The following is a 26,150-nucleotide window of genomic DNA, read 5'->3' as shown; positions in this document are numbered from 1 at the left end:
TCTGTGTATTAATCTTGATGTTCACGATAGTTCAACGAGGTAGTTATCGGATGGTATTCAGGTAATACAAGTAAACACACAAACAAGGAAGTGATTATGCAATTGTAATCAACGAACGTTATGATAAATAATATCCTGTATGTTGCTTTATACTATTTTAGCCAAGATAACTGGAGTTAATTTGTTAACCAGCCTGAGAAGATCAGACCCGCGCGACTATAGGCAGATCTGTTCTTGGTGAGTAATAGTTTTGTACATTTTTTACAATTATGTTCTGTCTATGTTATGCCGATTCCTCTAGCAATTTCGACAAATATGACAAATTGGTGACTGGAATAAAGATGAATAATTAAATAAACATTTAAGTCTTTTTCAAAAGTTGCACAATCATTTTTTATTTCTTTTGTGATGGAAAAACCTTTGGTAAAACATGCACTAGCCGGCAAGCAACAGCTGTTTATAAATTACATTTACACGTTGAATAAGATTAAACAATTAGCTTCCCTATTTATTCCTATACGTTCGGCAAAACCTTCCAGAAAGCCATGTGTTTTCGCTTTCGATACGTAAAACAATGTTAGCAATACAAGTAATAGTAATAGAAGACGATGGCGAAGATGAATAAAAAGGGTGTTCAGTGGGATTTGTAGTATTAGTAATATTAGAAGTAAAAGTAGTCAAGCGATATTCAACTTAAAGGTTGTGATTTTTTTGTTTTCAGTTAAAGCTTTATATATGTACAACAATTAACATGTGATTTTTATACTGGATATGATGCCAAACAGTAGTTTCCACAATAATAATAACAAATCTTTATTAGTATCCACAAACAAGTATCAGCTATACATTCAAGTGTAAGGAATTTATTAATATAATTTCTCTAGATAACACATACATAATTTAAATAAGTTGTTTTCTTCGTTAACATGGTGCAATTAAAAAAAATAAATGACAATTTCTCATTCAATGAAACATAATTACCAAGATGCCTGAACCACGTGACTTTTTCGGCTATGTGTGGGACAATCGGATTTAAACAAAACGTCGCTTCAGGTAACGTTTTTGATAATGTCTCCATTATTTCAAAACCATTTTCAAAAAAACAAAGACGAGTGCCCGGTCATTGTAAAAAGACACAACTTTGTTAAGTTTGCGCAAAATTAATTAAGTATTTTTCCCAAAAAGTGCAACTTACTAACTCGCGGGTACGACTAATTGTTTAAAGTACCCCGTTTTATTTACTGCCGCTCTTTGTTGTGCAATTTGTGAAAAATAGGAGTGATTGAAAAAAAGAGGAGTGCATGTCACCTCTCTTCCACTGTAATCAAGGTGCCCGACCCACGTGACTTTTTCGGCTATGTGTGAAACAAACGGGGTACATTAAACAATTAGTCGTATCCGCGAGTTAGTAAGTCGTGGGAACGTAAAAGACAAAGAGAGGAGTTCAATTTTAAAACGAGGACTGAATGTCATCTCTACATACATGAGAGATATACCACCGTACATACATGAATGATTCATTCTCCTACTAAATTTCCAATTACTCGTGTGTAACATCGCTGAGCAAATATGCGCTTTCTGGAAACGGCTAACCAATCGATTAATTGCAAACAAGGTTTCGTTTTGACGTGTGTGCCAATTTAACCTATTTAGCCTATTTCGCCGGTAAAGTACATAGGTTGATACATACATCATTTTAGACAATTTTGCCTATTAAGCTGAAATATTAAGTTTCGTAAGCCTATTAAGCAGGTTTGGTACATACTTTCAGAATATATTACACGAAATGAATATGATTGTGGATTATTCCCATGGCGAGTGGGTATGCACCTTTAAGGGCCCATTATGTACAAACAAGAGTTTTCCCCCGGAAACGACCTAGTGCACGCTGAACTCCCGTCGGCTGCCTGTCGGGCTGATCTAGCTTCGGCCCGGGGTTTTAATTAGGGTATGCGGCACGTACAGCCTATTAAGCGTATTATGCTATATTGTCATATAGAGTGGGTATGCACCTTTAAGGGCACATTTCGGACTAACAAGAGTTATCCCCCGAAAGCGACTTAGTTCACGCTGAACTCCCGTCGGCTGCCTGTCGGGCTGATCTAGTTACTGCCCGGGATTTTAATTTGGGTCGGCGTCACGTACAACCTATTAAGCGTATTATGCTCTATTGTCATATAAAGTGGGTATGCACCTTTAAGGGTCCATTTCGGACAAACACGAGTTATCCCCCGGAAACGACCTAGTGCACGCTAAACTCCCGTCGGCTGCCTGTCGGACTGATCAAGTTTCGGCCCGGGGTTTTAATTAGGGTAGGCGTCACGTACAGCCTATTTAGCGTAATATGCTATATTGTCTTATAGAGTGGGTATGCACCTTTAAGGGCCCATTTCGGACAAACAAGAGTTATCCCCCGGAAAGGACATAGTGCACGCTAAACTCCCGTCGGCTGCCTGTCGGGCTGATCTAGTTTCGGCCCGGGGTTTTAATTTGGGTCGGCGTCATGTACAGCCTTTTTAGCGTATTATGCTCTATTGTCATATAGAGTGAGTATGAACCTTTAAGGGCCCATTTCGGACAAACAAGAGTTATCCCCCGGAAGCGACCTAGTGCATGCTGAACTGCCTTCGGCTGCTTGTCGGGCTGACCTAGTTTCGGCCCGGGGTTTTAATTTGGGTCGGCGCAACCTACAGCCTATTCTATCGTATTAATTATGCTCTATTTAGCGAATTAGGCTCTCTTTACATGGCGAGTGGGAATGCACCTTTAAGGGCCCCTTTTCGGACTATTCGGATAACAATTAAGAGTTATCCCCGGGAGCGACCTAGTGCACACTGAAATGCCGTCGTCTGCCTGTCGGGCTGATCTAGATTCGGCCCGTTTTTTTTTATTAGGGTCGGCGTCACCTACAGCCTATTTAGCGTATGTATTATGCTTTATTAAATGGCGAGTGGGAATGCATCTTTAAGGGCCCTTTTCGGACAAACAAGAGTTACCCCCCCGGAAGCGACGTAGTGCAAGCTTAACTCCCGTTGGCTGCCTATCGGGCTCATCTAGTTTCGGCCCGGGGTTTTAATTAGGGTCAGCGTAACATACAGCCTATTTCGCGAATTAGGCTCTTTGTTCATGGCGAGTGGGTATGCACTTTTAAGGGCCCTTTCGGACAAACAAGAGCTATCCCCCCTGTAGCGGCCTAGTGCACGCTGAACTCCAATCGGCGGCCTGTCGGGCTGATCTAGTTTCGACCCGGGGTTTTCATTAGGGTCGGCGTCACATACAGCCTATTTAGCGTATGTATTATGCTCTATTTACATGACGAGTTGGTATGCACCTTTAAGGGCCCCTTTCGTACGTGTGTGAAGTTAACCTATTTAGCCCATTTAGCCTATTTAGCCTATTTAGTACATAGGTTGAAATATACATTCTATTTAGCCTATTTAGTACATAGGTTGAAATATACATCCTATTTAGCCTATTTAGCCTATTTAACAGCCTCTTCAGCCTATTTAGAAATTGTAGTACATAGGTCAAAACATACATCCTATTTAGCCTATTTAGCCTATTTAACAGCCTTTTTAGCCTATTTAGCAAGTTTAGTACATACGTAGACATACACATCCTATTTAGCCTATTTATCTAATGGAAGCGACGTAGTGCACGATGACCAGCCGTCGACGGCCTATCGGGCTGAACTAGTTTCGGCCGGGACTTTTAGTTAGGGTCGGCCCCGTGCATGCAGCCTATTTAGCTATTTCTCGTATGCGTCATTTCCCAGTGAACGGGCATGACCCTTTAAGGGCCCCTTTCAGACGAACAAGAGTTATCCCACGGAAGCGACCTATTGCACGCTGATCAGCCGTCGACTGCATATCGGGCTGAAATAGATTCGACCGGGACTTTTAATTAGGATCGGAGTCAGAAGCAGCCTATTAAGCGTATTACGCGACATTTTGCCTGTGAGTGGGCATGCCCCTTTAACGGCCCCTTTCGAACGAATAAGAGTAGTCCCACGGAAGCGACCTAGTGCACGCTTACCAGCCGTCGACTGCCTATCGGGCTGAACTAGTTTCGGCCTGGACTTTTAATGAGATCGGAGTCAGGTGCAGCCTATTTAGCGTATTACGCGACATTTTGCTTGTGAGTGGGCATGCCCCTTTCAGGGCCCCTTTCGGACGAACAAGAGTTATCCCCCGGAAGCGACCTAGTGCACGCTGACCAGCCGTCGACTGCCTATCGGGCTGAACTAGTTTCGGCCTGGACTTTTAATGAGATCGGAGTCAGGTGCAGCCTATTTAGCGTATTACGCGGCATTTTGCTTGTGAGTGGGCATGCCCCTTTAAGGGCCCCTTTCGGACGAACAAGACTTATCCCCCGTAAGCGACCTAGTGCAGGCTGACCAGCCGTTAACTGCCTATCGGGCTGAACTTGTTTCGGCCGTTTTTTTTAATTAGGATCGGAATCAGGTGCATCCTATTTAGCGTTTTACGCGACATTTTGCCTGTGAGTGGGCATGCCCCTTTAAGGACCCCTTATGGACGAACAATAGTTATCCCCCAGAAGCGACCTAGTGCACGCTGACCAACCGTCGACTGCATATCGGGCTGAACTAGTTTCGGCCTGGACTTTTAATTAGGATCGGAGTCAGTTGCAGCCTATTTAGCGTATTACGCGACATTTTGCCTGTGAGTGGGCATGCCCCTTTAAGGGTCCCTTTCGGACGAACAAGAGTTATCCCCCGGAAGCGACCTAGTGCAGAAGAAGCACAAGCCATCTTGACATGACGAATCATCCCCAACAGCGTTTGACGATAGTTTCCTGCTTGATGAGGATGAATCCATAACTGAGAACTGAGGATGATAGTTCACTCAACATTGCATTGTATGAAGAAAAAGCAATTCAGTGTGGTTTGTCATCGTCAACAACAGAACCAGACTCAGCTGACGTTGGAGACTGTCAAGATGAGATCACTGTGCCTATCAGGGTTGAGTGTTACATACTGAACGAAGTGATCCAAAGCCATGTATTGTCAATATGCACGCTAGAGACCTTGACATTCTCTGTTTACATTCAGATCAATGGAATGGCAAGACATATTTAAGTATGAAAGTATGTTTTAATGAAGCAGGACACACAACTGTGTATGTTCATGGTAAGGAAGTTTCACAGGACCATTTTTTTGTGGAATTTTTTTTTCTAGTGATTATCTTTTTGCCCTTTAGCTCACCTGAGTACAATGTGCTAATGGTCCTTCATGCGATGTGTGTTGTGCGGCGTAAACATTTGCCTTGTAAACAATCTAGAGGCCACATTAGTTGTCCAAACATCATGAAATTTGGTCAGAACAATTATCCCTATGATATCTACGACAAGTTAAAAAATTGTTCCGGTTTATTGTCCATCATCATGAAACTTGGTAAAATGATTTGTCCCAATCATATCTTGGGCAAGTTCAAAAATGGTTCTGGTTGGTTCAAATACATTGGCACCAGGGGCGGGGCCTTTTTTCCTTATAAGTCTATATATAGTTATCGAAAAACCTTTTTAACATTCTAGAGGCCACATTTATTGTCCGGCTTCATGAAACTTGGTCAAACAATGTGTCACAATGATATCATGGTTTAAAAACATGGCCACCAGGGGGGCAAAGCTTTTTCCTTACATGGCTATGGTAAAAACATGTTAAGACTCTCAGTAACATTTATAGTTAAATCTCCATGATGAAAAATACTTAATATTTGACAATGATTTTTCTTTAGCAACATTAATACCCTGCCTCATACGATAATGACTCTTATGCTTACATGTTTGTTGCCTGCATAACTGCAGAATATCAGCTGTTTTCTTCCAATATGATATTTGTAATATCAACAACTTTATTAATTTGTGTAATGTTTGATAAATTGCTTAATTTTTTATGCCAAGTATATTGATATTTGTTAATGAATTATGAAGTTTTGATGAAATATCATTTAACTGTAAAAACTGTGTTCATGCATTCTGTTATGACTAAAATTGTTACTACAGAGGTTTATTATTTATACTGTATCACATAAATGGTTGCATAGGCTCCTCTGTAGAAGCTGGGACACATTTCATTTAGTTTATCATAATGTACATAAGGGGACATACTTTTCAATTTTAGATTATGCCTTTTAACAATATATGCAATCCATATATTCTTTTCATTAACGTTTTGCATTCTGGGCCAGAGCTCCAGATAAGGGTCGTATTTTCGTAATTACGAATTATTTTCAAGTCCTTTACGTATTTATTTTAAAATCTTGTCGTACCATTAAGAATGACAAAATCAAGTTACGAATATTATTTTTACATTGGTTCGTATAGATTTTTTTTAGAGAACTCGCGTATTAAAGATCTGTTTGGTGCTTATATAGAATGGTTATCGGGGTTGTTTAACAAAGCGCTTTTTTTCCAATAAAAGGGGCGAGTATAGTCTCTCTGTCAAAAACAATGGCGGCGCCCAGAGAGCGTCTTAAAAAACTGCAAAGCGTGCAAAAACACGCTTTAACATATTGTAAGCAAAGTGAGCCGCAGTTGAATGTTAAGAAAGACATTATAGAAAAGATCTCATACGATGTTGTATGTTAAGTTGCCGAAACAGTCGGAAAAAGCTAAAAAAAAATGCGACACGACGGGTCCAAACTTAAACAAAAAACAAACACTGAACGAGTGGAAGGGACTATTCCCGTGGCTAATCGTTGAAAAGATTGATAGGGGGACCCGTTTTAATTGTGAAATATGTAAAAATTCATCGAAGGCATGCAATCTAAGCACAGTTTGGGCATATGAAGGTATTTGAAAAATGAAATTGTATAATTCTGACTAGACACTGTTGAACTCGTATAAATAAAGTTGCTTGTATGCGTATTTTGATTTTTTGCATGAAAATAACCATTATTATTTAATTTTAGGTCATTTAGAAAAGTTAAGAATTATTTTCCAAAACTAAGTAGTAACGTTAAGAATAACATTTCAGAGTTAAGAATTATTTTTGAAGATCTGGTAGTAACGTTAAGAATTTCACAAAACCTTATCTGGAGCTCTGCTGGGCACTCATACACAACTGACTGATTAAAGGAGCCTTTTCACGCTTTGGTAAATTGACAAAATTGAAAAAAGTTGTTTCAGATTCGCACATTTTCGTTTTAGTTATGATATTTGTGAGGAAACAGTAATACTGAACAGTTAACATGCTCTGAAATAGCCTTCATAGTTATGCATCTTTTGACAATTTAAAAATATGAAAATTATCAAGCGTTGCAACGCGAAACGATTGAATAGTTTGGAGAGTTCTGTTGTTGTCGTTATATTTTGGGAAACTACGAGGATTGCTTATATGAAGTATAAAATTCTTGTTTCATTGTGTAAGGAAGGATGGCCGAGTGGGCTAATGCGCAGACTTTACTCCCGGACTCCAGGGGTTAGTGGTTCGAGTCCTGCTGTGGGTTACCTTTTTTTTCTATTTTTCAATTTTACTCTTGATTTTTTACTGGAGCTTTTTAGATCCAATGTTTACATTTATCAATATAAAGCATTTAATGACACATTTTAAAACCTGCCAAAATCTGTGAAAAGGCCCCTTAAATGTGCCGAACAAATTCACTATCACAGTGCTCATTATCATTGGTATAACTTAAAGTAAATCGAGATTTAAATCCTCGTCATCCTATGACACAAAATCCGTCGAAGACATAGTGAAGAAACACAGAAAAGTGACTTAATAACTTGATCAATATGCTAAATTTCGGAGAATGGCACAGTATACGGGTCTGAAGATTTCTAGATGGTAATGTTATTTATAATTGGTAAAATTGTGCATTGAATTTAGCGGTAATTAAAGAGAACAAAGACCATATACAGCCGATTATATACAGATCATATACAGACCGACAATAGATTCTCTCCATAGGAATTTTTTTTCCAGAGCTTTATTCAAATTATACTACAGGTAAATGGCATCCAGATTAATCAAATTTAAACACTGCAATTAAAATGAAAAACAAAAATCTAATTAAAACAACCTATTATTAGTTGTTTGTTGCAAGATTCTGAACGCTCCTTTATCTTATTACAAAGGCCATCTTTATATACCGGAAATCTTTTTTGTTCAAAATGGAGCCGGATAAAATCGCATAAACAATCAATGCGGCATGTGATAACTTGTCCCCTACCAGTGAAACCCGAGGGGACTTCTGGTTTGCACTCTGTCCGTCAGTCAGTTCGTCAGTCCGTCACACTTTTCTGGATCATGCGATAACTTTGAAAGTTCTTCATACTTTTTATGAAACTTGAAACATGGATAGATGGCAATAGGGAGATTATGCTCGTCATTTCATTTTGTTCCTACCTTAAGAATTGTGGTTGCTATGGCAACAACAAAAAAATTGAAAATGGTGGAGTTTCACCGGTAGGGGACCATATTGCTTGGCAATCTCTTGTTTTAATTGACACATTACAAATGAGTGATAATACTGCATACATTCTCATTTTAATAATACATAACAGTATATTTGTTTCATATGAAAAAAACTGGAATGCAAAATCGTGTTTTAGAAATGTTGATAAGCATTTTAACTACCGTTGCAACCGACAAATATTTTTGCGCTTAGACTTGTCTCGCCAAAACCACTCGACATGTGAGAGTTTGCCGATATTTGGCGAGCTGCCTATCTCTGTTATTTGTCTTTGATAAAACTAATTACTGCTGTTTTTGTTTCATCCTTTCCATTTGTCTTTTATATACGTCCGTCTAATAATGGGCATATTAAGGGATTATCTATGTCATGTCGGGCGTCAGGCAGCTTCCAGTCTTTGTAAATATCCGACTACAGCTCTTTAACTATAACACCTATTCACATGAAACTTCATATATTGATAGATCTCACTGATGAGAGGTTTAGTGCATAAGAACTATAGCCATAGCCCCTGAATTACTATATTTATCTCGCTGTTTTATTGTCCGGGTCATAACATAATTACATTAAGGCATAATCACATTAAACTTCGAACAAATATAGGTTGTGGTGTATAGAAGTGCAGCGCACAACAATCGTAACTCGATAACTCTGGCTTGCATATTTCACAATTCTACGCATTTGTTGTTTTCACCTTTTTCTTGGTTTCCTGTTTTCTTGAAATTACAAGTTCATGATTGAAATTAAGTTTTTATTACATTTAGAAAGGAAATCATGCTGTTGATAAGGTTATATCAAATATGTTTCAGTTGTGTGTGGTATTTTGTATTTTATACAAAATAATGAAAAGTGATCAAAGTCCTTGAGGTAAAATGTCTGTGTGTTTAGTTACAAAAAACAGCACAGGCACTAACGTCTGGGATATCATATCCTCATCAGAACCCCCCCCAGTAAATAAATGAAACTGCAAATATAACTCAAATGTATTTCAACATCATCGATTCTATTGGAGAAGTGGTGTTGTGTCCCATAATGGATACTGCTTGTATTGGCTATGTTGTAATGTAGCCAGTACAGTATGTTTTAAGAAGACTCCCTCATTTCTCTGATAATAACGCCACCAGTGCTCGGTTTTGTTAAAGATAAAAAACAAACAACTACAGTAACAAAACAATGAACCTAACACACTACCCTATTCAGGCATTTTGTGTATTAACTTGTGGAATGTAACCGGTACATTAAGGTGCGATTTTGCACCGAACATGGTTCCAAACAAAATTTCGAGCAAAAAGCTGTTACACACGAATAAACAACAAAAGAAATACAAGTCCGAATGCCAATAAGTATGTTTCCAATGTTATTGTCTTTCTGAATTGTATTTATCATAACAATTATGGATAAAAGCAACGTTTTGATTATCAAAAGGTAAATGTAATATATTTTCGAGACGAGTCACTTTATACAGTGAGTCTTTCAAAATAATTGAACGTTTAAAATACATCTTAACAGAAATATCGATATGTGGGTATAATCTCTTACATAAAATACATTTTATTCAACATAAATTTTGGTACTGATTTAAGAAAAATCAATCATTATAAATTGATTTTGACACCTTAAAAAGAAAACATCAATTAATTTTTTAAAGTTTGGTGTCTTTATACAGTGGAATATATTGCAATGGGTATTAAATGTTTATTGAAGTCTGATTCCCCCCGTCAAACTCCCGTGGGTGTTCTCTGTAAATGGGCGGGAGCTCCCGTAAAACTCCCATTGGGGTTTATTGAAAATGGGGGATTGACAGGGTCTCCCGTCAAACCTCCCACGGGAACCCGTCAAACCTCCCACGGGAATTTAATGGAAATGGGAGATTGACGGAGGCCCCTGTAAAAACACCACGGGGGAAGAAAATCTACAAACACTATATTTTCTTATTTAAGTTCATATTTCTTACAATTATGACTTAAGCATGTGTATTTGTAAACATTGAAACAATAAACAAAGCATAATATTTCAATTACATTTTTTGTAAAATATAGGAAAAATTCTCCCGTCTGGAAAACACTCCCGTGGGAGAATTGCAATTCTTAACGGGGGAAACAAAACCCCAATGTACTCAATGTCCCCTACAAATATGCAAAATTTCATAACAATTGCTCAATAAATAAAAAAAAGTTTGCAAATAATATGGATTTGCAAACTTAATCTGGGTACTGTTATATACATGTACTCGAGGAATAAAAATCATGTAAACTGATAAACTATTGTGTTATCACTAATGAACAACCAATCACGCAAGTGGTCAAAAGATGTGTGTATGAAATTGATGACGACCTACTTATGAAACTGTTTTAATTGCATGCATTAAAACTGTGTTATTTGAATTTTAATAAACTTCAATTACTTATTCATGTATGGTTCAAAAGGAGTAAGCCTGTACAATGCAGTAATTCGTAACAATAAAAAATCAGTTTTCCAAAGCCACGACTTATATTGTTTTAACTTCATTTTTGCTTATTAAAAATAAAGCGAAGCAACTACTGAAATAAAGGTATTTATCGGGAGAAATTGCATTCACTAATTTTCGCATTGTGTTGTAACGTTTTACTTTGTATTGCTGTTATGATTTTTGCAGACAATAGGTCCTAATCAACGAAAACTAATTGAAGTTGCAGCCCATCCGATTTTTTTGGTGAAGACATTTGCCTGAAACATTGCTAGAAAATACAGAGGAAAGCGAATGCCAGCAGTCAAAGAAGCCCACGTGCGGAGAGCTTTAGGAAGCGTATGTAACAATACTATGTTTGTTAAGAAAAGCAGCATGAGAATATGGTTTATAATACGGATTTGTATACACTGCGTTTCATGGGAAATGTGTAGACACATGACTATTATCTCGCACACGCCGTCTATTGAACATCAATATACAACAGTTAAATATTCGATAGGTCCTTGGTTTTAAATCAGACAACATTTGCTTAAGAATTTACAACTGCTTGTAAAACATTTATGCGCAAAAATCAAGCGCTATAGACCGTTCCAGAATTTAGACATTACCCGATTATCTCCCCTGAATACTCTCCGCGTCCGCCATTACACTGCTGCTTAACAAGCGGTAACACATATACGAGGTCACCGATTATTCAACGGATTGATTTCTTTCTAAATTGTTAAGCCGTCATGACATGGCCTTGGTTCTTTTTGTTAAACTATTTTGTTTGTCTTGCAAATTGCATAAAATAAAGTTTTTCTGCCAGGGGATATGTTACGCTAGTGTTAAAGAAAAATGTTTGAAAAACATGCATTTTTAGGTATTTGTCTAGAAAAACTAACACATTGACACATTAAAAAAAGCATTTAATTAAATTAAATGCAATATTTTTGATTTGATTATTTGCATCAATTTCAAATCGTGTTAGCCTTTGCATTACAGTGTTTAATTGCCCCTTTGTTCTGCATAATCCGAATATCTCGTTTTGATCAGATATTTCCAGGCTTAACCAACCACATGGTGTCATAAACCACACTGGGTGGCAGATGACAGTCTGTTCATTAAACACAATTGATGATGCCACAATGTCTCCTCTTTCGGATAGTATTTAGCAGTCATTTGGTAAGGTATTTTACCTCCGACATCCTAAACAGTTGCGTATATTAGATATGTTACATATTGTACAAATTAAAAGTTATGTTACTATAGAATATCAGAAATTGTAAACAATAAAGATACTAGCCCGTTTAATTTATGAATTTCTGAAAAAATAAAGTATTTAATAATTATAAAATTTACGTAAAAACATTTAACGTATTTAGCGGGTATCGGTTAATTAAAACTACGTCATTCCGTATGAAGATTTAATGTTACGGCAATGCACGACCGACATCAGAAAAAAATACATTTGACATCAACAGAGGTAAAAAATATTTTCAAAAAATATATATGTATATAATATATGTGTGTTAAAATGTTAGGTATTTGTCACTCATACTCACTAGTATAAAACCCATCGAATTAAAATTACATGTAAATACGGTCATTGACTTCGCATTTAATATGGCTCTGTAGTACGTTTATTTTCAATGCACCCTTACACTTTCTATCACTCATTGTTTATCACACTAGCGTACTTATGCCATTGGTAATTATATGTTTATAATTAGATGTAACACTATTGTAATTTATTGAAGCATTTCTGCAAAAAAAATAATACGGCTTATGCATAGAGCTCTTTGTTGTGTCAAATTGTCGGCCTTTCAGTCTTCAGATAATCTTTACTTTGATGCTAATGCCGCGTTTTTTTGAAGATGCAAATGAATGTATATATAAATTTGTTTGGCACTAAATAATATATTTTTGAAATATTATTAAGGTGTTTTTTTCGGAGTTTTTTTCGATTAATTGACTAAACAAGTTCGTTATCCATATGTTTTGCGTTACTGCAAAGACCTGTACAATACATTTTTTTAATTTATAAAATCCAAACAACTTCGTTTTTTATTTCTGATTTCAGTTAGAACAAAAAAAAAATGGAAGGCGTATCAAAAATAGCATACTTAATATAATATGTTATGATTTAAGAATATAGAGTTTTACCAATGAAACCAATTACAAACAATTAGCGGTCGTTAATTGCGCGAGAATCTTTAAAAAGTATTAATTAAAATATAATCTGCTTTATGTTGCGGCTATTAAAATCAACACAACAATACATGCGTGAATTGTTTGTAAAAAGTTAAATGTAAAGTCTAATCTAAGACATAATATGAGCGACTGAACCGGCAAATTTTCGCCGATGATTAACACTTGATTACTACACATAAAACAAATACACGAAAGCATTTTAAACATTTTATTTTTAACAATCAATATTAACTTAAAACAATCATTTTAACAAGATAAATGTGATAATCGCCTGAAAATAATTTATTAAGTAATTTATTTATCCGACTTCGGCGAAGCGTGTATTCTCTACGTCTTTGGCTTTTGGAATCGCAGACTCGCACAAGTTAGCAGCAGTGTAATGGCGGACAGTCCCGTGACTGACCATATGGCGGCAGTCAATTTATCGATTCTGGAACGGTCTATTTTCAATAAACATTCATTGTGGTGCAAAATAAAGCGCAGCTGTGACAAGGATCCGGGAATTAGAAAAGCGCCTGAGATGTAGATGCACATTAACCTTTATATGAAACATAACGCATTACAGGTAGATTTTATACTAGCACCATATCAGGAACGATACGATTATGACGAAACATTTGACTGTCAGAAATATATGTCCGAAGTAATGAATATTTAAACTGACTTCAATGAGTTAAAGTACATTTTTTAATTTAATAGAACCTTTTATCCAATTTGTTTATTTAGCCTCTTATATACCATTTCTGGTTATTTTACCGCTTCTTATATGATAAAACAGTAAATTTAGATGTTGAAAGGATTGATGTCTTAAATGCCTAAACGTTCTTACTAGCGCAAGACACTGAAAGAAATCACCATTGTGGTTAAAGAACTGTCTATTTGTCGGTATAATAATACCAAATAAAGGTAAATGGTCATTAGCTTGGAACGTATTTGATGAATTTTGTGCAAAGACTTTATGCACAATTATCCAGAGTATAGGCTAGAAATGATTAGTTTTATTAGCTCATCTTTTTTTTCCTTAAATTATGAGCTATTGTCATCACCTTGGCGTCGGCTTCGGCGTCCGGTTAAGTTTTGCGTTTAGGTCCACTTTTCGCATAAAGTATCAATGCTATTGCATTCAAACTTGGTACACTTACTTACTATCATGAGGGGACTGGGCATGCAAAGATATATAACTCTGGCATGCATTTTAACAGAATTATGTGCCCTTTTTATATTTAGAAATTAGAAAATTTTGGTTAAGTTTTGTGTTAAGGTCCATTTTATTCCTTCAGTATCAAAGCTATTGCTTTCATACTTGCAACACTTACTAACTATCATAAGGGAACTGTGCAGACAAAGTTATGTAACTCTGACTGGCATTTGAAAAGAATTATGTGCCCTTTTTATATTTGGAAAATTGAAATTTTGGTTAAGTTTTGTGTTTAGGTCCACTTTATTCATTAAGTATCAAAGCTATTGCTTTCATACTTGCAACACTTACTAACTATTATAAGGGGACTGTGCAGGCAAAGTTATGTAACTCTGACTGGCATTTTGACGGAATTATGGGCCCTTAATGCTTAGAAAATTGAAAATTTGATTAAGTTTTGTCCACTTTACCCCTCAAGTATCTTAGATATTGCTTTCATACTTGGAACACTCGCAAACTATCGTAAGGGGACAGTAAAGGACAAGTTGCATAACTCTGGTTGTCATTTTTACTGATTTATGACCCTTTTTTGACTTAGTAATTTAGTAACTTTGAAAATATGGTTAAATTTTGTGTTTAGATACACTTTACTTCAAAAGTATCAAGGATATTGCTTTCAAACTTCAAATACTTTCATATTATCATGAGGGTACTGTACCTGGCAAGTTGAATTTTACATTGACTTTTGAAAGATCTTGACTCTCAAGGACAAATTATTAAATTTTGCTAAAATTGCCGTAAATTCTTTATTTATGATAAGATTAGATTGATACTTTGACAAATCAACTCTTACCTGACATACCACACTAGACTCCACCCAAACCATCCCCCAAGCCCCCCCCCCCGAATCCCACCCCCCGAAAAAAGTTGTTTATTTCCCTTAAATATCATCTTATCAGTGACCACCACACCCTAACACTATACCTCCCCAACCCAACCCCCCTCCCCCCTAAAAAAAATATTCTTTTAACATGGTTAAAAAACACAAATATTTTTTTGTATTATTTTATTTTTGAAATACTGTCCAACCATCCCGCCCAAGAATCCCCCCCCCCCAAAAAAAAAACACAACACAATTGCATATTTTTGCATTTTTGGAAAAAAATGTAATAAATGACCACACACTATACACCCCCTCCACTCCACCCTCCTTTCTTTGTGATTGAAATTGAGATAGGTACCTTCACATTAAAAAAGAAAAATAGATAATCGGTCTGCACCCGCAAGGCGGTGCTCTTGTTTAACGTCGCCCTATGCTTTATAAATTAACTTCCGTCCAAGGTGACTTTCGTTTTAAATCTTTAGGAATCCATATTGATATTACTAATCAATATTATTTGGTACTGACTAAATCTCTCTCCGACTTAAATTAATTGATAAATTTTAACGGCATAACACTGTCTTTATAATCATGAATGTTACTTGCTTGTGTAGCATACCTTTATTTGTATATATACACAAATCTGCGTTCACATGTTATAGGTATTCATCTGAGTTCTTTTTTCTCATTTCATCGATTTATTATGTTTTGTAGCTCTGTAATAAAATAGATGTTTAACGTTTTAACTACGCTGCGTTCGGTAACATTATAAACATTGCGACCATAATAATCAGATTATTGTTGGACAGGAATTTTTCTCGGAACTGCTTGAATGTTTTCCAAGTATCTAATATAAAAAAAACAGAACTTGTAGGCAGGAAACTACCGCAACGTATTCCCATTCTGTCATAGGGTTTCAGTGCATCAGTTAACATAACAACACATGCGTAGATGTTCTCCTGTTTTCGAGAATAGCTCTTATACATCTACCGTTCACCTATGGAAGTGTTAGATACAATATAATACGTACATGTATATACAGTCTAACATAACGGTTATTTCTCCTTCAGAATAATGGAAACAAACGCATTGTGACATCAGCGGCTCTTGACAAGGCTCTTTGTGACATTGGCGTCAATGAGGAAACGATTCAATTGAGAAGGACAACTTGGCTTTATATTGAGGCTTTGAGCAACATCCATCAACAGACTCAATACTTGGATTGCGATGAATATTATTTTGGAAGCCAAACCGAAGGTTCTACTACAGAAGGTATGGACTCAGACATTGATAGTCTTGAGTGCTATAGATATTCGGTGATTCATAATATTGCGGACAGGCAGTTTGAGCTATGGCAGCTTTTTGTGGTTATGGACATGTCAACCCCGCCTCAGTGTTGCTGTCTACAATATCTCTGGCCTGATTATTCTATATTTTTGCCGGATGATTTGTTTTCGTGTTGTCATATTGATGCTCAAGGGCGGTTATTCCTGAAAAACAATGTGATAGACATGGTAAAAGAACGGTACTACAAAAAAGAGGGTTTTGACCTTATCCAACACGGTCCTTCGCTTACCCTCGGCGGTATCGTAGATATGGTCAACGCTTTTCACTGTGCAAAACTGCCAGACGATTGTCAATATATTTTCAGAAGGCCAAAGCCCGGGCATTGGCCTGGACCAGAATTGTTGACACAACTAAAGGATAGCGGGGTTTTCCTTGTTCCGACTGCGCACGTTGAGAACACAACAAACTGGGACCCTCAACAACGCCTAGGAACATTAACAGTACGAACTTTCGATAACTCACATGAGCGTTATTGGAGGTTATCTACCAATTTGATGGAGAGGCTTTTGATGTTCGACCTCACAATGACGCAAATGAAAGTGTACGTACTCATGAAAATAATCAGGAAAGAGTTTTTCAAGCCGCTCGTTGGCGACCGTTTAAGCACGTTTCACTTGAAAACCACGTTGCTGTATTGCGTAGAAATGTCACCTCCATGCATTTGGGAAGATGAAAACCTTATCCAATGTTTAACGTTTTGTTTGACAACATTAAGGCGGTGGTTAAAAGTGCGATATTGCCCTCACTTTACGACGGTAAATGTGAATTTATTTGCAGGTAAACTGCAATGGAATGAGTTTCCGTCTTTGATAGAATTGTTCACGGATATTATCCGTAACGATGTGTCTTGTTTGCATAATGTTAAAATGGACGACCTTGGTAACCGTATATTATCGATTTCCACAGAGAGTAAAAATGGACTCTCTTTCGAAGAACTGGATATCGTTGTTGCCAGCAAGATGTTTACTTTTATGATCGTTTTCTCATGCGGATTTGTGTACATATTGGGTACGCTTGTAGCAGTAGAAACATCAAAACTAATAAACGACCATGCGCGGTTCATTCAAAAGTTAGAGACCATTAATAAAACCAGCACGGGATACATTCGTTCAGTAGTCTCTACTACATTACCATTTCATTATTCCATGCAGGCTATAATGAAAGCGTCGCTCTGTATCGGTGAAAATCAAACATTACCACAGGAGATTTTCACTTTGTGTGAAAAGTCTCTGATGTCCGACGTGACATCAAGTCGCCTTAAGTTTGCGTCGATATATTTCTCAGCATGGCGTTTTGAAGAGGCTGCTGCTATTCTTAATCAGGTAGATGCATTCGTTTCTAACAAAGTAATACCTTTTAGCCCTTGCTTTATTTTCAAAAACCGTAAGTTTGATTTAGAGCTGATGCGACGCCGAAAAGAGTTCCTACACATGTTGCAAAACGAGGTTGCTGTGAGCACAATTTTTAGCAGACACGAAATCAATTGTGTTCCTGGGCAGCTTGTCGCTGAGTTCTACAGAACGGTAACGGCGGAGGATAAAGCGTGCCGTGGTTCAATACATAAACCTTCCTGGATGGAGTGGATGGACCTTGCAGTGGTTGATTCATTGCCATATATGTATTACCTACAGTACTTAATATTTCGAACAACTGGATTAATCAGCGACAAAGACATTGCGTTTAAGAAACTCCAGACTGCGATTTTCAGAGACCTACACTATCATATCGACACGTCATTAAATCTGATAGGACATTGTTGTGAACTGGAAGGCAATTTGTCAAAAGCTTGGCGCGCCTATACGCTTTCAGTTAAACTTCGATCAAAGAATAACGCAGCTTACTGGCACATGTTTAGGATGATTGGAGGTCTTATTTATGGGCTTAGAATGCTATCCTGGTGACATTCTGCTACTCAGGGTGTAAATATGCATGCCAACGGGAGAACATTTGAATATATATAAGAATGCCTCATAGCAGTTGTAATCATTTTATTTTTTTGCGCTTTGGTGTTGTTTGTTCTGTCCTGTTTTTGTGCTTATGGATTTCTTAATCGCCTTAAATGAATATTCGAGGAGCTTGTTGAATGTTGATGAGAGATTTTTTCTTTGTGATGTCTTTTTATTTTAAATTTTCAGCTTGACTCATGATTGTAGCGTGGATGCAGGTGAACATATTCCTGTTCATATCTACCATGTTGGTGTATTTCAATGTTCAGAAAGTGTTATCCAAAGAGACACAACATTTTAATTACGTAGAACTTGTTTACGAATATTCATGTGAGTATGTAATTATATTTGTCTGTACAGTGCTTACTTTTAAGATCATGCATGGTCACTTTTGTTAGATTTATTAGGCCCAAAGGGTCTTTCTAATATTGTATAACATGTCAGGTGGGTCGAGACTCTCTGTTCAGAAAACGGTTTCAATAAGAATCTGTATAGATTCGTTAACTTTTAAAAAGGTTTGATTATATCAACATTGCACCAGTTTCATAAAATGCATCAAGAGGCATTTTTATTGGTACTCAAAGGTTTTAGAACTGTAAAACGGCATGTATTTTTTTGTCTTTGCTCATTTTCTTTTGCCATGGTATTCTGTATAAAAAATCAAAGTATCAAAGAATCAACGAACAATGTACCAAACAATTATTCTCCAACATTCCGAATTGCCTCAAACGTTTATGCCATTTTTTCATAACCATTAAATTACAAAATCATTCGTTTGTTCCTAAATATTGAAAAAGCAAGACGTATTTGGTATATATTTATTCGTAAATCATTTAGTATGACCTAATGATAGTAAATGATATTAAACAGGTAGGATAAAGAAAGATTGCAAGGCTACCAACGATGGCACAAATAAATATTTCATAACCATGCTGCAGTTGGGAACTGGAGATGTTGCGAAAGCGTTTGAAACATATTGTGTTTTTTTCATGTAACTATCATAAACTGCTTACAACTATAAAGAGCATGTAGTAGATCATTTGTAAACGAAAACAATGAATTTAATTTCCTTTAATTTATTTTGAATTTCAATAACAATTTTATTATCTCAATACGTACTTATTTTTTTTATACGTTTTTTAATATAAATAATGAATTTTGGTTATCGATGCTCTTTTCAACCAAATTAAGATGTTAAAAAGTTTATATTTCACGCAATATCGCTTACAACAAAACGTGTACGTATCGTGAAACTACATTATTACTTTTGCAATTATTCTTTTTTTCTTGGTGAAAGGATAGTGTATGTAACCTTATTATGATCATGAAATATCGATTATACATTTGGCCCATAGAAATAAAGTTTGAATAAAGGTTAAAAAGGCACAGTTCATTTTGTTTTCAAAGTTCTGGTTATGACCATCGATACATATCATACGAATCAAGAAGAATCTATAAACAAAAAACATCAACAACAAGCATAGACGAAAACATTTTAAGTATTTGGTATATACAAGGCCTCTGCGCGAAATCTTACACATACACAAAACACGTATTTATATATGTTCAGCACTAACTGATTGCACAAGTTTGATGCAGTTTATTCATATCAGTACAAATAAACGGAAACACTGCTTTCTGATCCGATGTTCCTCCATAAAAATGGATGGTTTATTTAAGCCGATCGCTTGAAAAACCTTCAAAACATTAACAAAATCCTTATACCAATTGAATCAATTTTGAAGGACATGTAAATAAGATATTTTAAATTATATTTTTATCGATTGTATAGGGAATAGGTATTCAATTTGTCACATACTTCAAATTACTTATATTTTAAGCGCATCAAAGTACGCAACTTACACATATTTCAATAAATGGCACATAATTCGTTATTAAAACCTGTCCCATACGGTATTGTTGGCATCGTTGATGACGTATTTTTTTTTACACTATATTATTCATTCTGATGAGCTAACACAACGTTAACTGATGAAGATTTCAACAACAACAACATGAGTCTCCATTTCCGGTCGAATAGCGTCCCGCTACCAAAACCGACGACCGTGTCCCTTACAAATGTACATGTTGTTAGTGCTGTTGCGTTTAAGTTCCTTCGGCAGTTGCAAACAAAATGGTCAAACGATTTGCAATAGAAGCAACTTCTAGTGTGAGGATATTAATTTACTCGATGTTCTGTCATTTTATCTTGTGAACCAAAAAAACGGTTTAAGGCTTTTCAAAAAACCCATGAAGCTGTTTTTATTATGTGTGGACCCGGTGCGTGTCCCACTACTTCTACTTAATTTATTTACTAGACACAAACTAGGCAGGACATTTATTAATTATAGCTTCAATATTTACTGCAAGAATTTCAATTTGGGCATGGTCTTTATTTGCGGGGGGAAGCCGGAGAAACCGGCGGGAACACTGTCCGGTATGACAAAACTTGCATGCTTCCGGAATCGGGGATAGAACAAGGAATGCATGTTAATTTGGTTGGTGGTCCACATACCGGGCGGGTGGGGTTTCCTCCGGGTACTCCTTATATGCCTTATATAACAATGGTCAAGAGGCCAGGTGATCTAGACTAAACAATGGCACTTGAATTCCCGAGAAGCTAGCCTACGACAACGCCCCGCATCGCCGGTGACTCGGCATTACATTTCATCTAAAGTGGTCATTTAGACCAAGTAAGACATGTTAATAGTCATTTATAATATAACAAACTGTGTTAAAAAACAGTAAAAGTACTCGAATATTGATGTGATATAGTTTTAAAATACATCTGGAAGGTTTAAATTGATTAAATGTTCTCACTGACAATAGCAAGTCAATCACGTCCAGGCTAATTTAAGGTGTTTATGGTTTTATTAAGTCATCTCGGATTCTTTCATTGAAAATCAATATACATAAAAAAGGAGCAAATATAAATATATAATATTAAAAAATTAATCAGTTAGCCAATGATTGTTATTAAAAAATAAATTGAAACACTTCAAAATGTTAAAAAATACTTTCAAAATGTCATAGTGTTTGTATATGTAGTCTTTTTAAAAACGAGATAATTTATAAACGCTCACGTTTGTAACATACGCGGCCATATCGTGTTCGTGATCTTAATGTACAATAAATTATTAATTTAATTTAAGATTTTTGCAAATGTATCTTTGATTATATATTTAAAAAACATGCGTAAAAGCATATGAATGACAACAATTAACAGATTTAAAATGTCCATTAATTTTGTTTTGGTGTCGCCGCTTATGTGCATGTCGTATCGCTTACAACAATGCTTTTAATTATTGTGTTTCATTGTTCATACCGTTTTAATTTTATAACGTTCGAAATAAACATTATGTAAAAACGACGTATTTTTAGTTCACCTCAGCACAACGTACCCATGGTGAGCTTTTGTGATCGCCTTTTGTCCGTCGTCCGTCGTCCGTCGTCAACATTTTGCCTTGTGAACACTCTAGATGCCACATTTATTGTTCGATCTTCATGAAACTTAGTCAAAACATTTGTCACGATGGTACCTCGACTGAGTTCGAAACTGGGTCATGCTGGGTCAAAAACAAGGTCACTAGGTAAAAAAAAAGAAAAACCTTGTGAACACTGTAGAAGTCACATTTGATGTCCAATCTTCAAGTAAATTGTGCCAACATGTTTGTCTCAATGATATGTTGGTTGACTTCAAAAATTGTTCCGGTCCGTTGAAAAACATGGCCACCAGGGGGCGGGGCAGTATTCCTTATATGGCTTTATAGAAACCTTGTCATTAATACATCGACTGAGTTTGAAACTGGTTCATGAGGGGCAAAAACTAAGTCACTAGGTAAAAAAAACTTGTGAACATTGTAGAAGTCACATTTAATGCTCAATCTTCATGTTACTTTGTCAAAATGTTTGTGTAAATAATATGTTGGTTCAAAAATGGTTTCGGTCCGTTGAAAAACATGGCCGCCAGGGAGCGGAGCAGTATTCATTATATGGATATAGATCAATCTTGTGAACACTCTAAAGTCACAATTTTTGCCCCATCATCATAAAACTTGGTCGAAACATTGGTTTTATTGATATCTCGGACGAGTTTGAAAATGGTCTAGATCGGTAAAAAACATGGCCGTCAAGAGGTGGGGCAGTATTCTCTATACGTATATAGTGAAAACATGTGAACCAACTTGAAGTCACATTTTTGGTCCAATCTTCATGAAATTTGGTCAGAAAATGTGTTTTCTAGATATGACGGCTTAATTTGAAAATGGTTTGGATCGGTAAAAAAACATGGCCGCCAGGGTGTTGGGGGTCATTTTCCTTATATTTATATAGAAAAAAAGCTTGTGAACACTCTAGAAGTCACAATTTTTGCCTAAACATCATACACCATTTTCTAAACATCGATTGTATAGATATCTCGGACGAGTTCGAAAATTGTCATCATGGGTGGAAAAACATGGCCGCCAGGGTGTGGGGCAGTTTTCTCTATATGTATATAGTGAAAATATGTCAACAGTCTACAATACACATTTTTTGCCCAATCTTCATGAAATTTGGTCAGAACATTGGTTTCCTGGATACGACAGTTCATTTCGAAAATGGTTTGGATTGGTAAAAAAATATAACCACCAGGGGGGGGGGGTCTTTTTCCTTATATTTATATAGTAATTTTTTTTTGTCAACACTCTAGTTTCCTTACTTTCTTGCATTTTTGTCTAAGCTTTCCTCTTCCATTCCTGCTGGTTTACCTCTTCCAGACATTTTGTGATGCTTTTGTTATATAACTATACATATCTCTGCAGATTAATGTAGATTTTCAATTTTGATTTTTTCTGTATGATTAAGCCTTGGAATTTAATGCCAGAAAGGAAGTAATCTCAGAACTTTCTATTTATACAATGGGCGGTAACTCTTCCTCAGGAATTTGAGAGAACTCTTTATTTATAAACATACTAGTATGCTCGAGATACTCTTTCTTGAAGGGTCCACATTTTTGCTAAATTAAACTGGGTTTTATTGTTTAATACAATAACCCACATTATCAAAGATTTGTGTTTTAAAACGGATTTATTGATTTTTTAATTGGAAATATAATTGCATGGTGAGTCTGAAAAAAGTTCATGTTTGCTTATAAACAAGGCTCTCAGGGATGTGGTAATTTTGTGTATGTCTGCAGTTGTTTATAGTGAAACAATGTGAATACTTTCAGTCACATTTGTAGTTAAAGGGATCTTTTCACGCTTTGGTAAATTGACAAAATTGAAAAAAGTTGTTTCAGATTCGTAAGTTTTCGTTTTAGTTATGATATTTGTGAGGAAACAGTAATACTGAACATTAACCATGCTCTAATATATGCATCTTTTGACGATTTTAAAACCTAAAAATTATAAAGCGTTGCAACGCGAAACGATTGAATAATTTGGAGAGTTCTGTTTTTGTCGTTAAATTTTGTGAAACTACGAAGATTGCTTATATAAGGTATAAAATACGTCAAGAATGTGTATACGGCGGAATAGCTCAGTAGGCTAAAGCGTTTTTACTTCAGAACTCTGGCAGGACTCCAGGGGTCACTGGTTCGAAACCTGCTCCGGGCAATGTTCTTTTCCTTTTTTTAATTTTTTTCTTGATTTTTTACTGGAGCTTTTACGATCCAATGTTTACATTTATCAATATAAAGCATTTAATGAATAAGTTAAAAAATGCCAAAATCTGTGAAAAGGCCCCTTTAAATCTAAATGACACTTGCTGAGTGCAAATGTTGTTATCATATCTTGATTTAGTTTACTCGATTAGTTTTAATAATATCATCTTCCAACATGGTGACAATCTTTATGAGCATAATATTGATTGCTCATGGTAAACTTTTGTGATCACCTTTTGTCAATTGTCTGTCTTCCGTTGTGCGTCATAAATATTTGCCTTGTTAACACTGTAGTGGCCACATTTATTCTCTGACCTTCATGAAACTTTGTCAGAAGATTTGTCCCAATGATATCTTGGACGAGTTCAAAACCGGTTCAGGTCAGTTGAAAAACATGGCCGCCAGGGGGCAATTTGTTGTTCATTCTTCATGAAACTTGGTTAAAACATTTGTTCTATTGATATTTTGGGCTGCAAAAAACAGGTAATTTTTTTTATCTCATGTGAGCGTCTTTGGGCCTTTAAGTTCCTCTTGTAATCTTTCAGATCAACGTGAAAGGGGCGAGTTTACATTGTGAAACCGCGTCAACCTTTTTACATAATTATTGTATGTAACTTAATTATGACAATCTAACATCAATTACACATTAAGCCAAATAAAGGACGAATAGGAATAGTAAGTTTTATTTTACCTTTCTTATTATGAGTATCGATATCAATAAATATCTAAACATATGAACAAACATTGTTATCGAACGAAAACATTTAGAGTATTTTTGTATATAAGGGGCTTGTTTTAGAAAGCTTATGGGTACACTCAAATAAAATATATGAGCCGTGCTCTGTGAAAATGGGGGTTTAATGCATGTACGTAAACTGTCGTCCCAGATTAGCCTGTGCAGTCCGCACAGGCTAATCAGGAACGACACTTTCAACATAAACTTGATTATTGCTAAGAAGAGACTTTCTTTAAACAGAAAATATCATAAAAGCTGAAAGCAGAAAGTTTCGTCTGCACAGGCTAATCTGGGACGACACTTAACACACATGCATTAAACCGCCTTTTCACAGAGCACGGCTCATATGTGTTCAGCACTCAATATTTTAGCATTGTAGGATGTCGTTTATTTATATCAGTACAAATAAATATGTAGCTGATTCGACGTACCGCCATGAAGTGTAATGGCGGAAGAGCATAGATGTCAGGAAGCACGTTTATTTTAAGAAGATCTTTTGAAGAACATCAACTTGTGAAAATATACAAATAACAATAACATTCAATTTGAAGGGAAAATAAATTCATTATATATTATTTATATAATAATATATTTAATTGAAACGCAAGCTGTTATTTCATAATTATGTATGTTTATGACGATGAGATTTATATATTCTTAAGTCGAAATAAACTATTCTGTTCTGTTATTTTTTCAATGATGCTTACGTTTAATTCAGTTTGTTAAACTTTCTTTCTTTAAGAAAAACCACAAAAGTTTGACAGTCGGGGCTTCGAATATGTTAATGCAATACTCGCAATGAAGTCAGCTTTTATTAAATACATGTAATTATTGTAACATTTATTAGATTCATGTCAATCCGAATCGCTGCTAGATTGCTTATATTAAGATAAGTATCAGTCATATCAATAAATATTAATACGTAATATACATTTAATATCGTGCGTATCTTAGTAAGAAGTGGTTTAACAAGACACAATTTCCATAGACAATGTGTGTGTGTGTTGGTGTGGGGGATGTTTTCAATAATATCACCAGCCATTAAAATTTTACGCTAGGTTTTTTGTGCAGCGTTTATTTATTGATTTTATTCCGACTTGAAAGCAAGTTTAACTATAATGGCGAATAAACAGGACCGATGTCTTGTTTACAAAGACTGCGTTTGCGTCATGCAAACGCAGCGTGGCCACCTCCTTAATACCCGCTTTCCATATTTCCTTGATAATTTTGTGCGAAAGCGTATGTGGTAAGCTGGGTGCCCACACATTTTTATTTAATACTACAAAACTTGGGACCAACGGATGTCATTACGACTTTAATATAATTTCGTGAATTCAACAATCGCCGTAGAAAAAAATGTCATCCGGTGCCCCAATTACAAAGTA

At 36.0% G+C, this 26,150-nt stretch overlaps 2 protein-coding genes across 2 annotated transcripts in view; both read left to right on the top strand.

Annotated features, from left to right (window-relative positions):
* LOC127841681 (uncharacterized) overlaps positions 1–26,150 on the top strand; it is a 255,857-nt gene that overhangs the window by 88,753 nt on the left and 140,954 nt on the right. The window lies entirely within an intron of this gene.
* Positions 84–19,930, top strand: LOC127841684 (uncharacterized). Its single transcript, XM_052370742.1, has 3 exons — positions 84–237; positions 11,071–11,220; positions 16,166–19,930. The coding sequence occupies exons 2-3, from the start codon at positions 11,176–11,178 to the stop codon at positions 18,341–18,343; spliced, it is 2,223 nt and encodes a 740-aa protein (XP_052226702.1). The 5' UTR covers positions 84–237; positions 11,071–11,175; the 3' UTR covers positions 18,344–19,930.

This window comes from Dreissena polymorpha, chromosome 8 (assembly GCF_020536995.1).
Source record: "Dreissena polymorpha isolate Duluth1 chromosome 8, UMN_Dpol_1.0, whole genome shotgun sequence".
Taxonomy (NCBI): Eukaryota; Metazoa; Mollusca; class Bivalvia; order Myida; family Dreissenidae; genus Dreissena; species Dreissena polymorpha.
The sequence above is the reverse complement of the archived record's forward strand: the minus strand, read 5'-3'. Positions and strand labels throughout refer to the sequence as shown.

Coding starts and splice junctions, on each gene's coding strand:
- LOC127841684 (XM_052370742.1), top strand. CDS start 11,176: ATGCCAGCAGTCAAAGAAGCCCACGTGCGGAGAGCTTTAGGAAGC. Junction 11,221..16,165: donor TGCGGAGAGCTTTAGGAAGC/GTATGTAACAAT, acceptor TTTCTCCTTCAG/AATAATGGAAACAAACGCAT.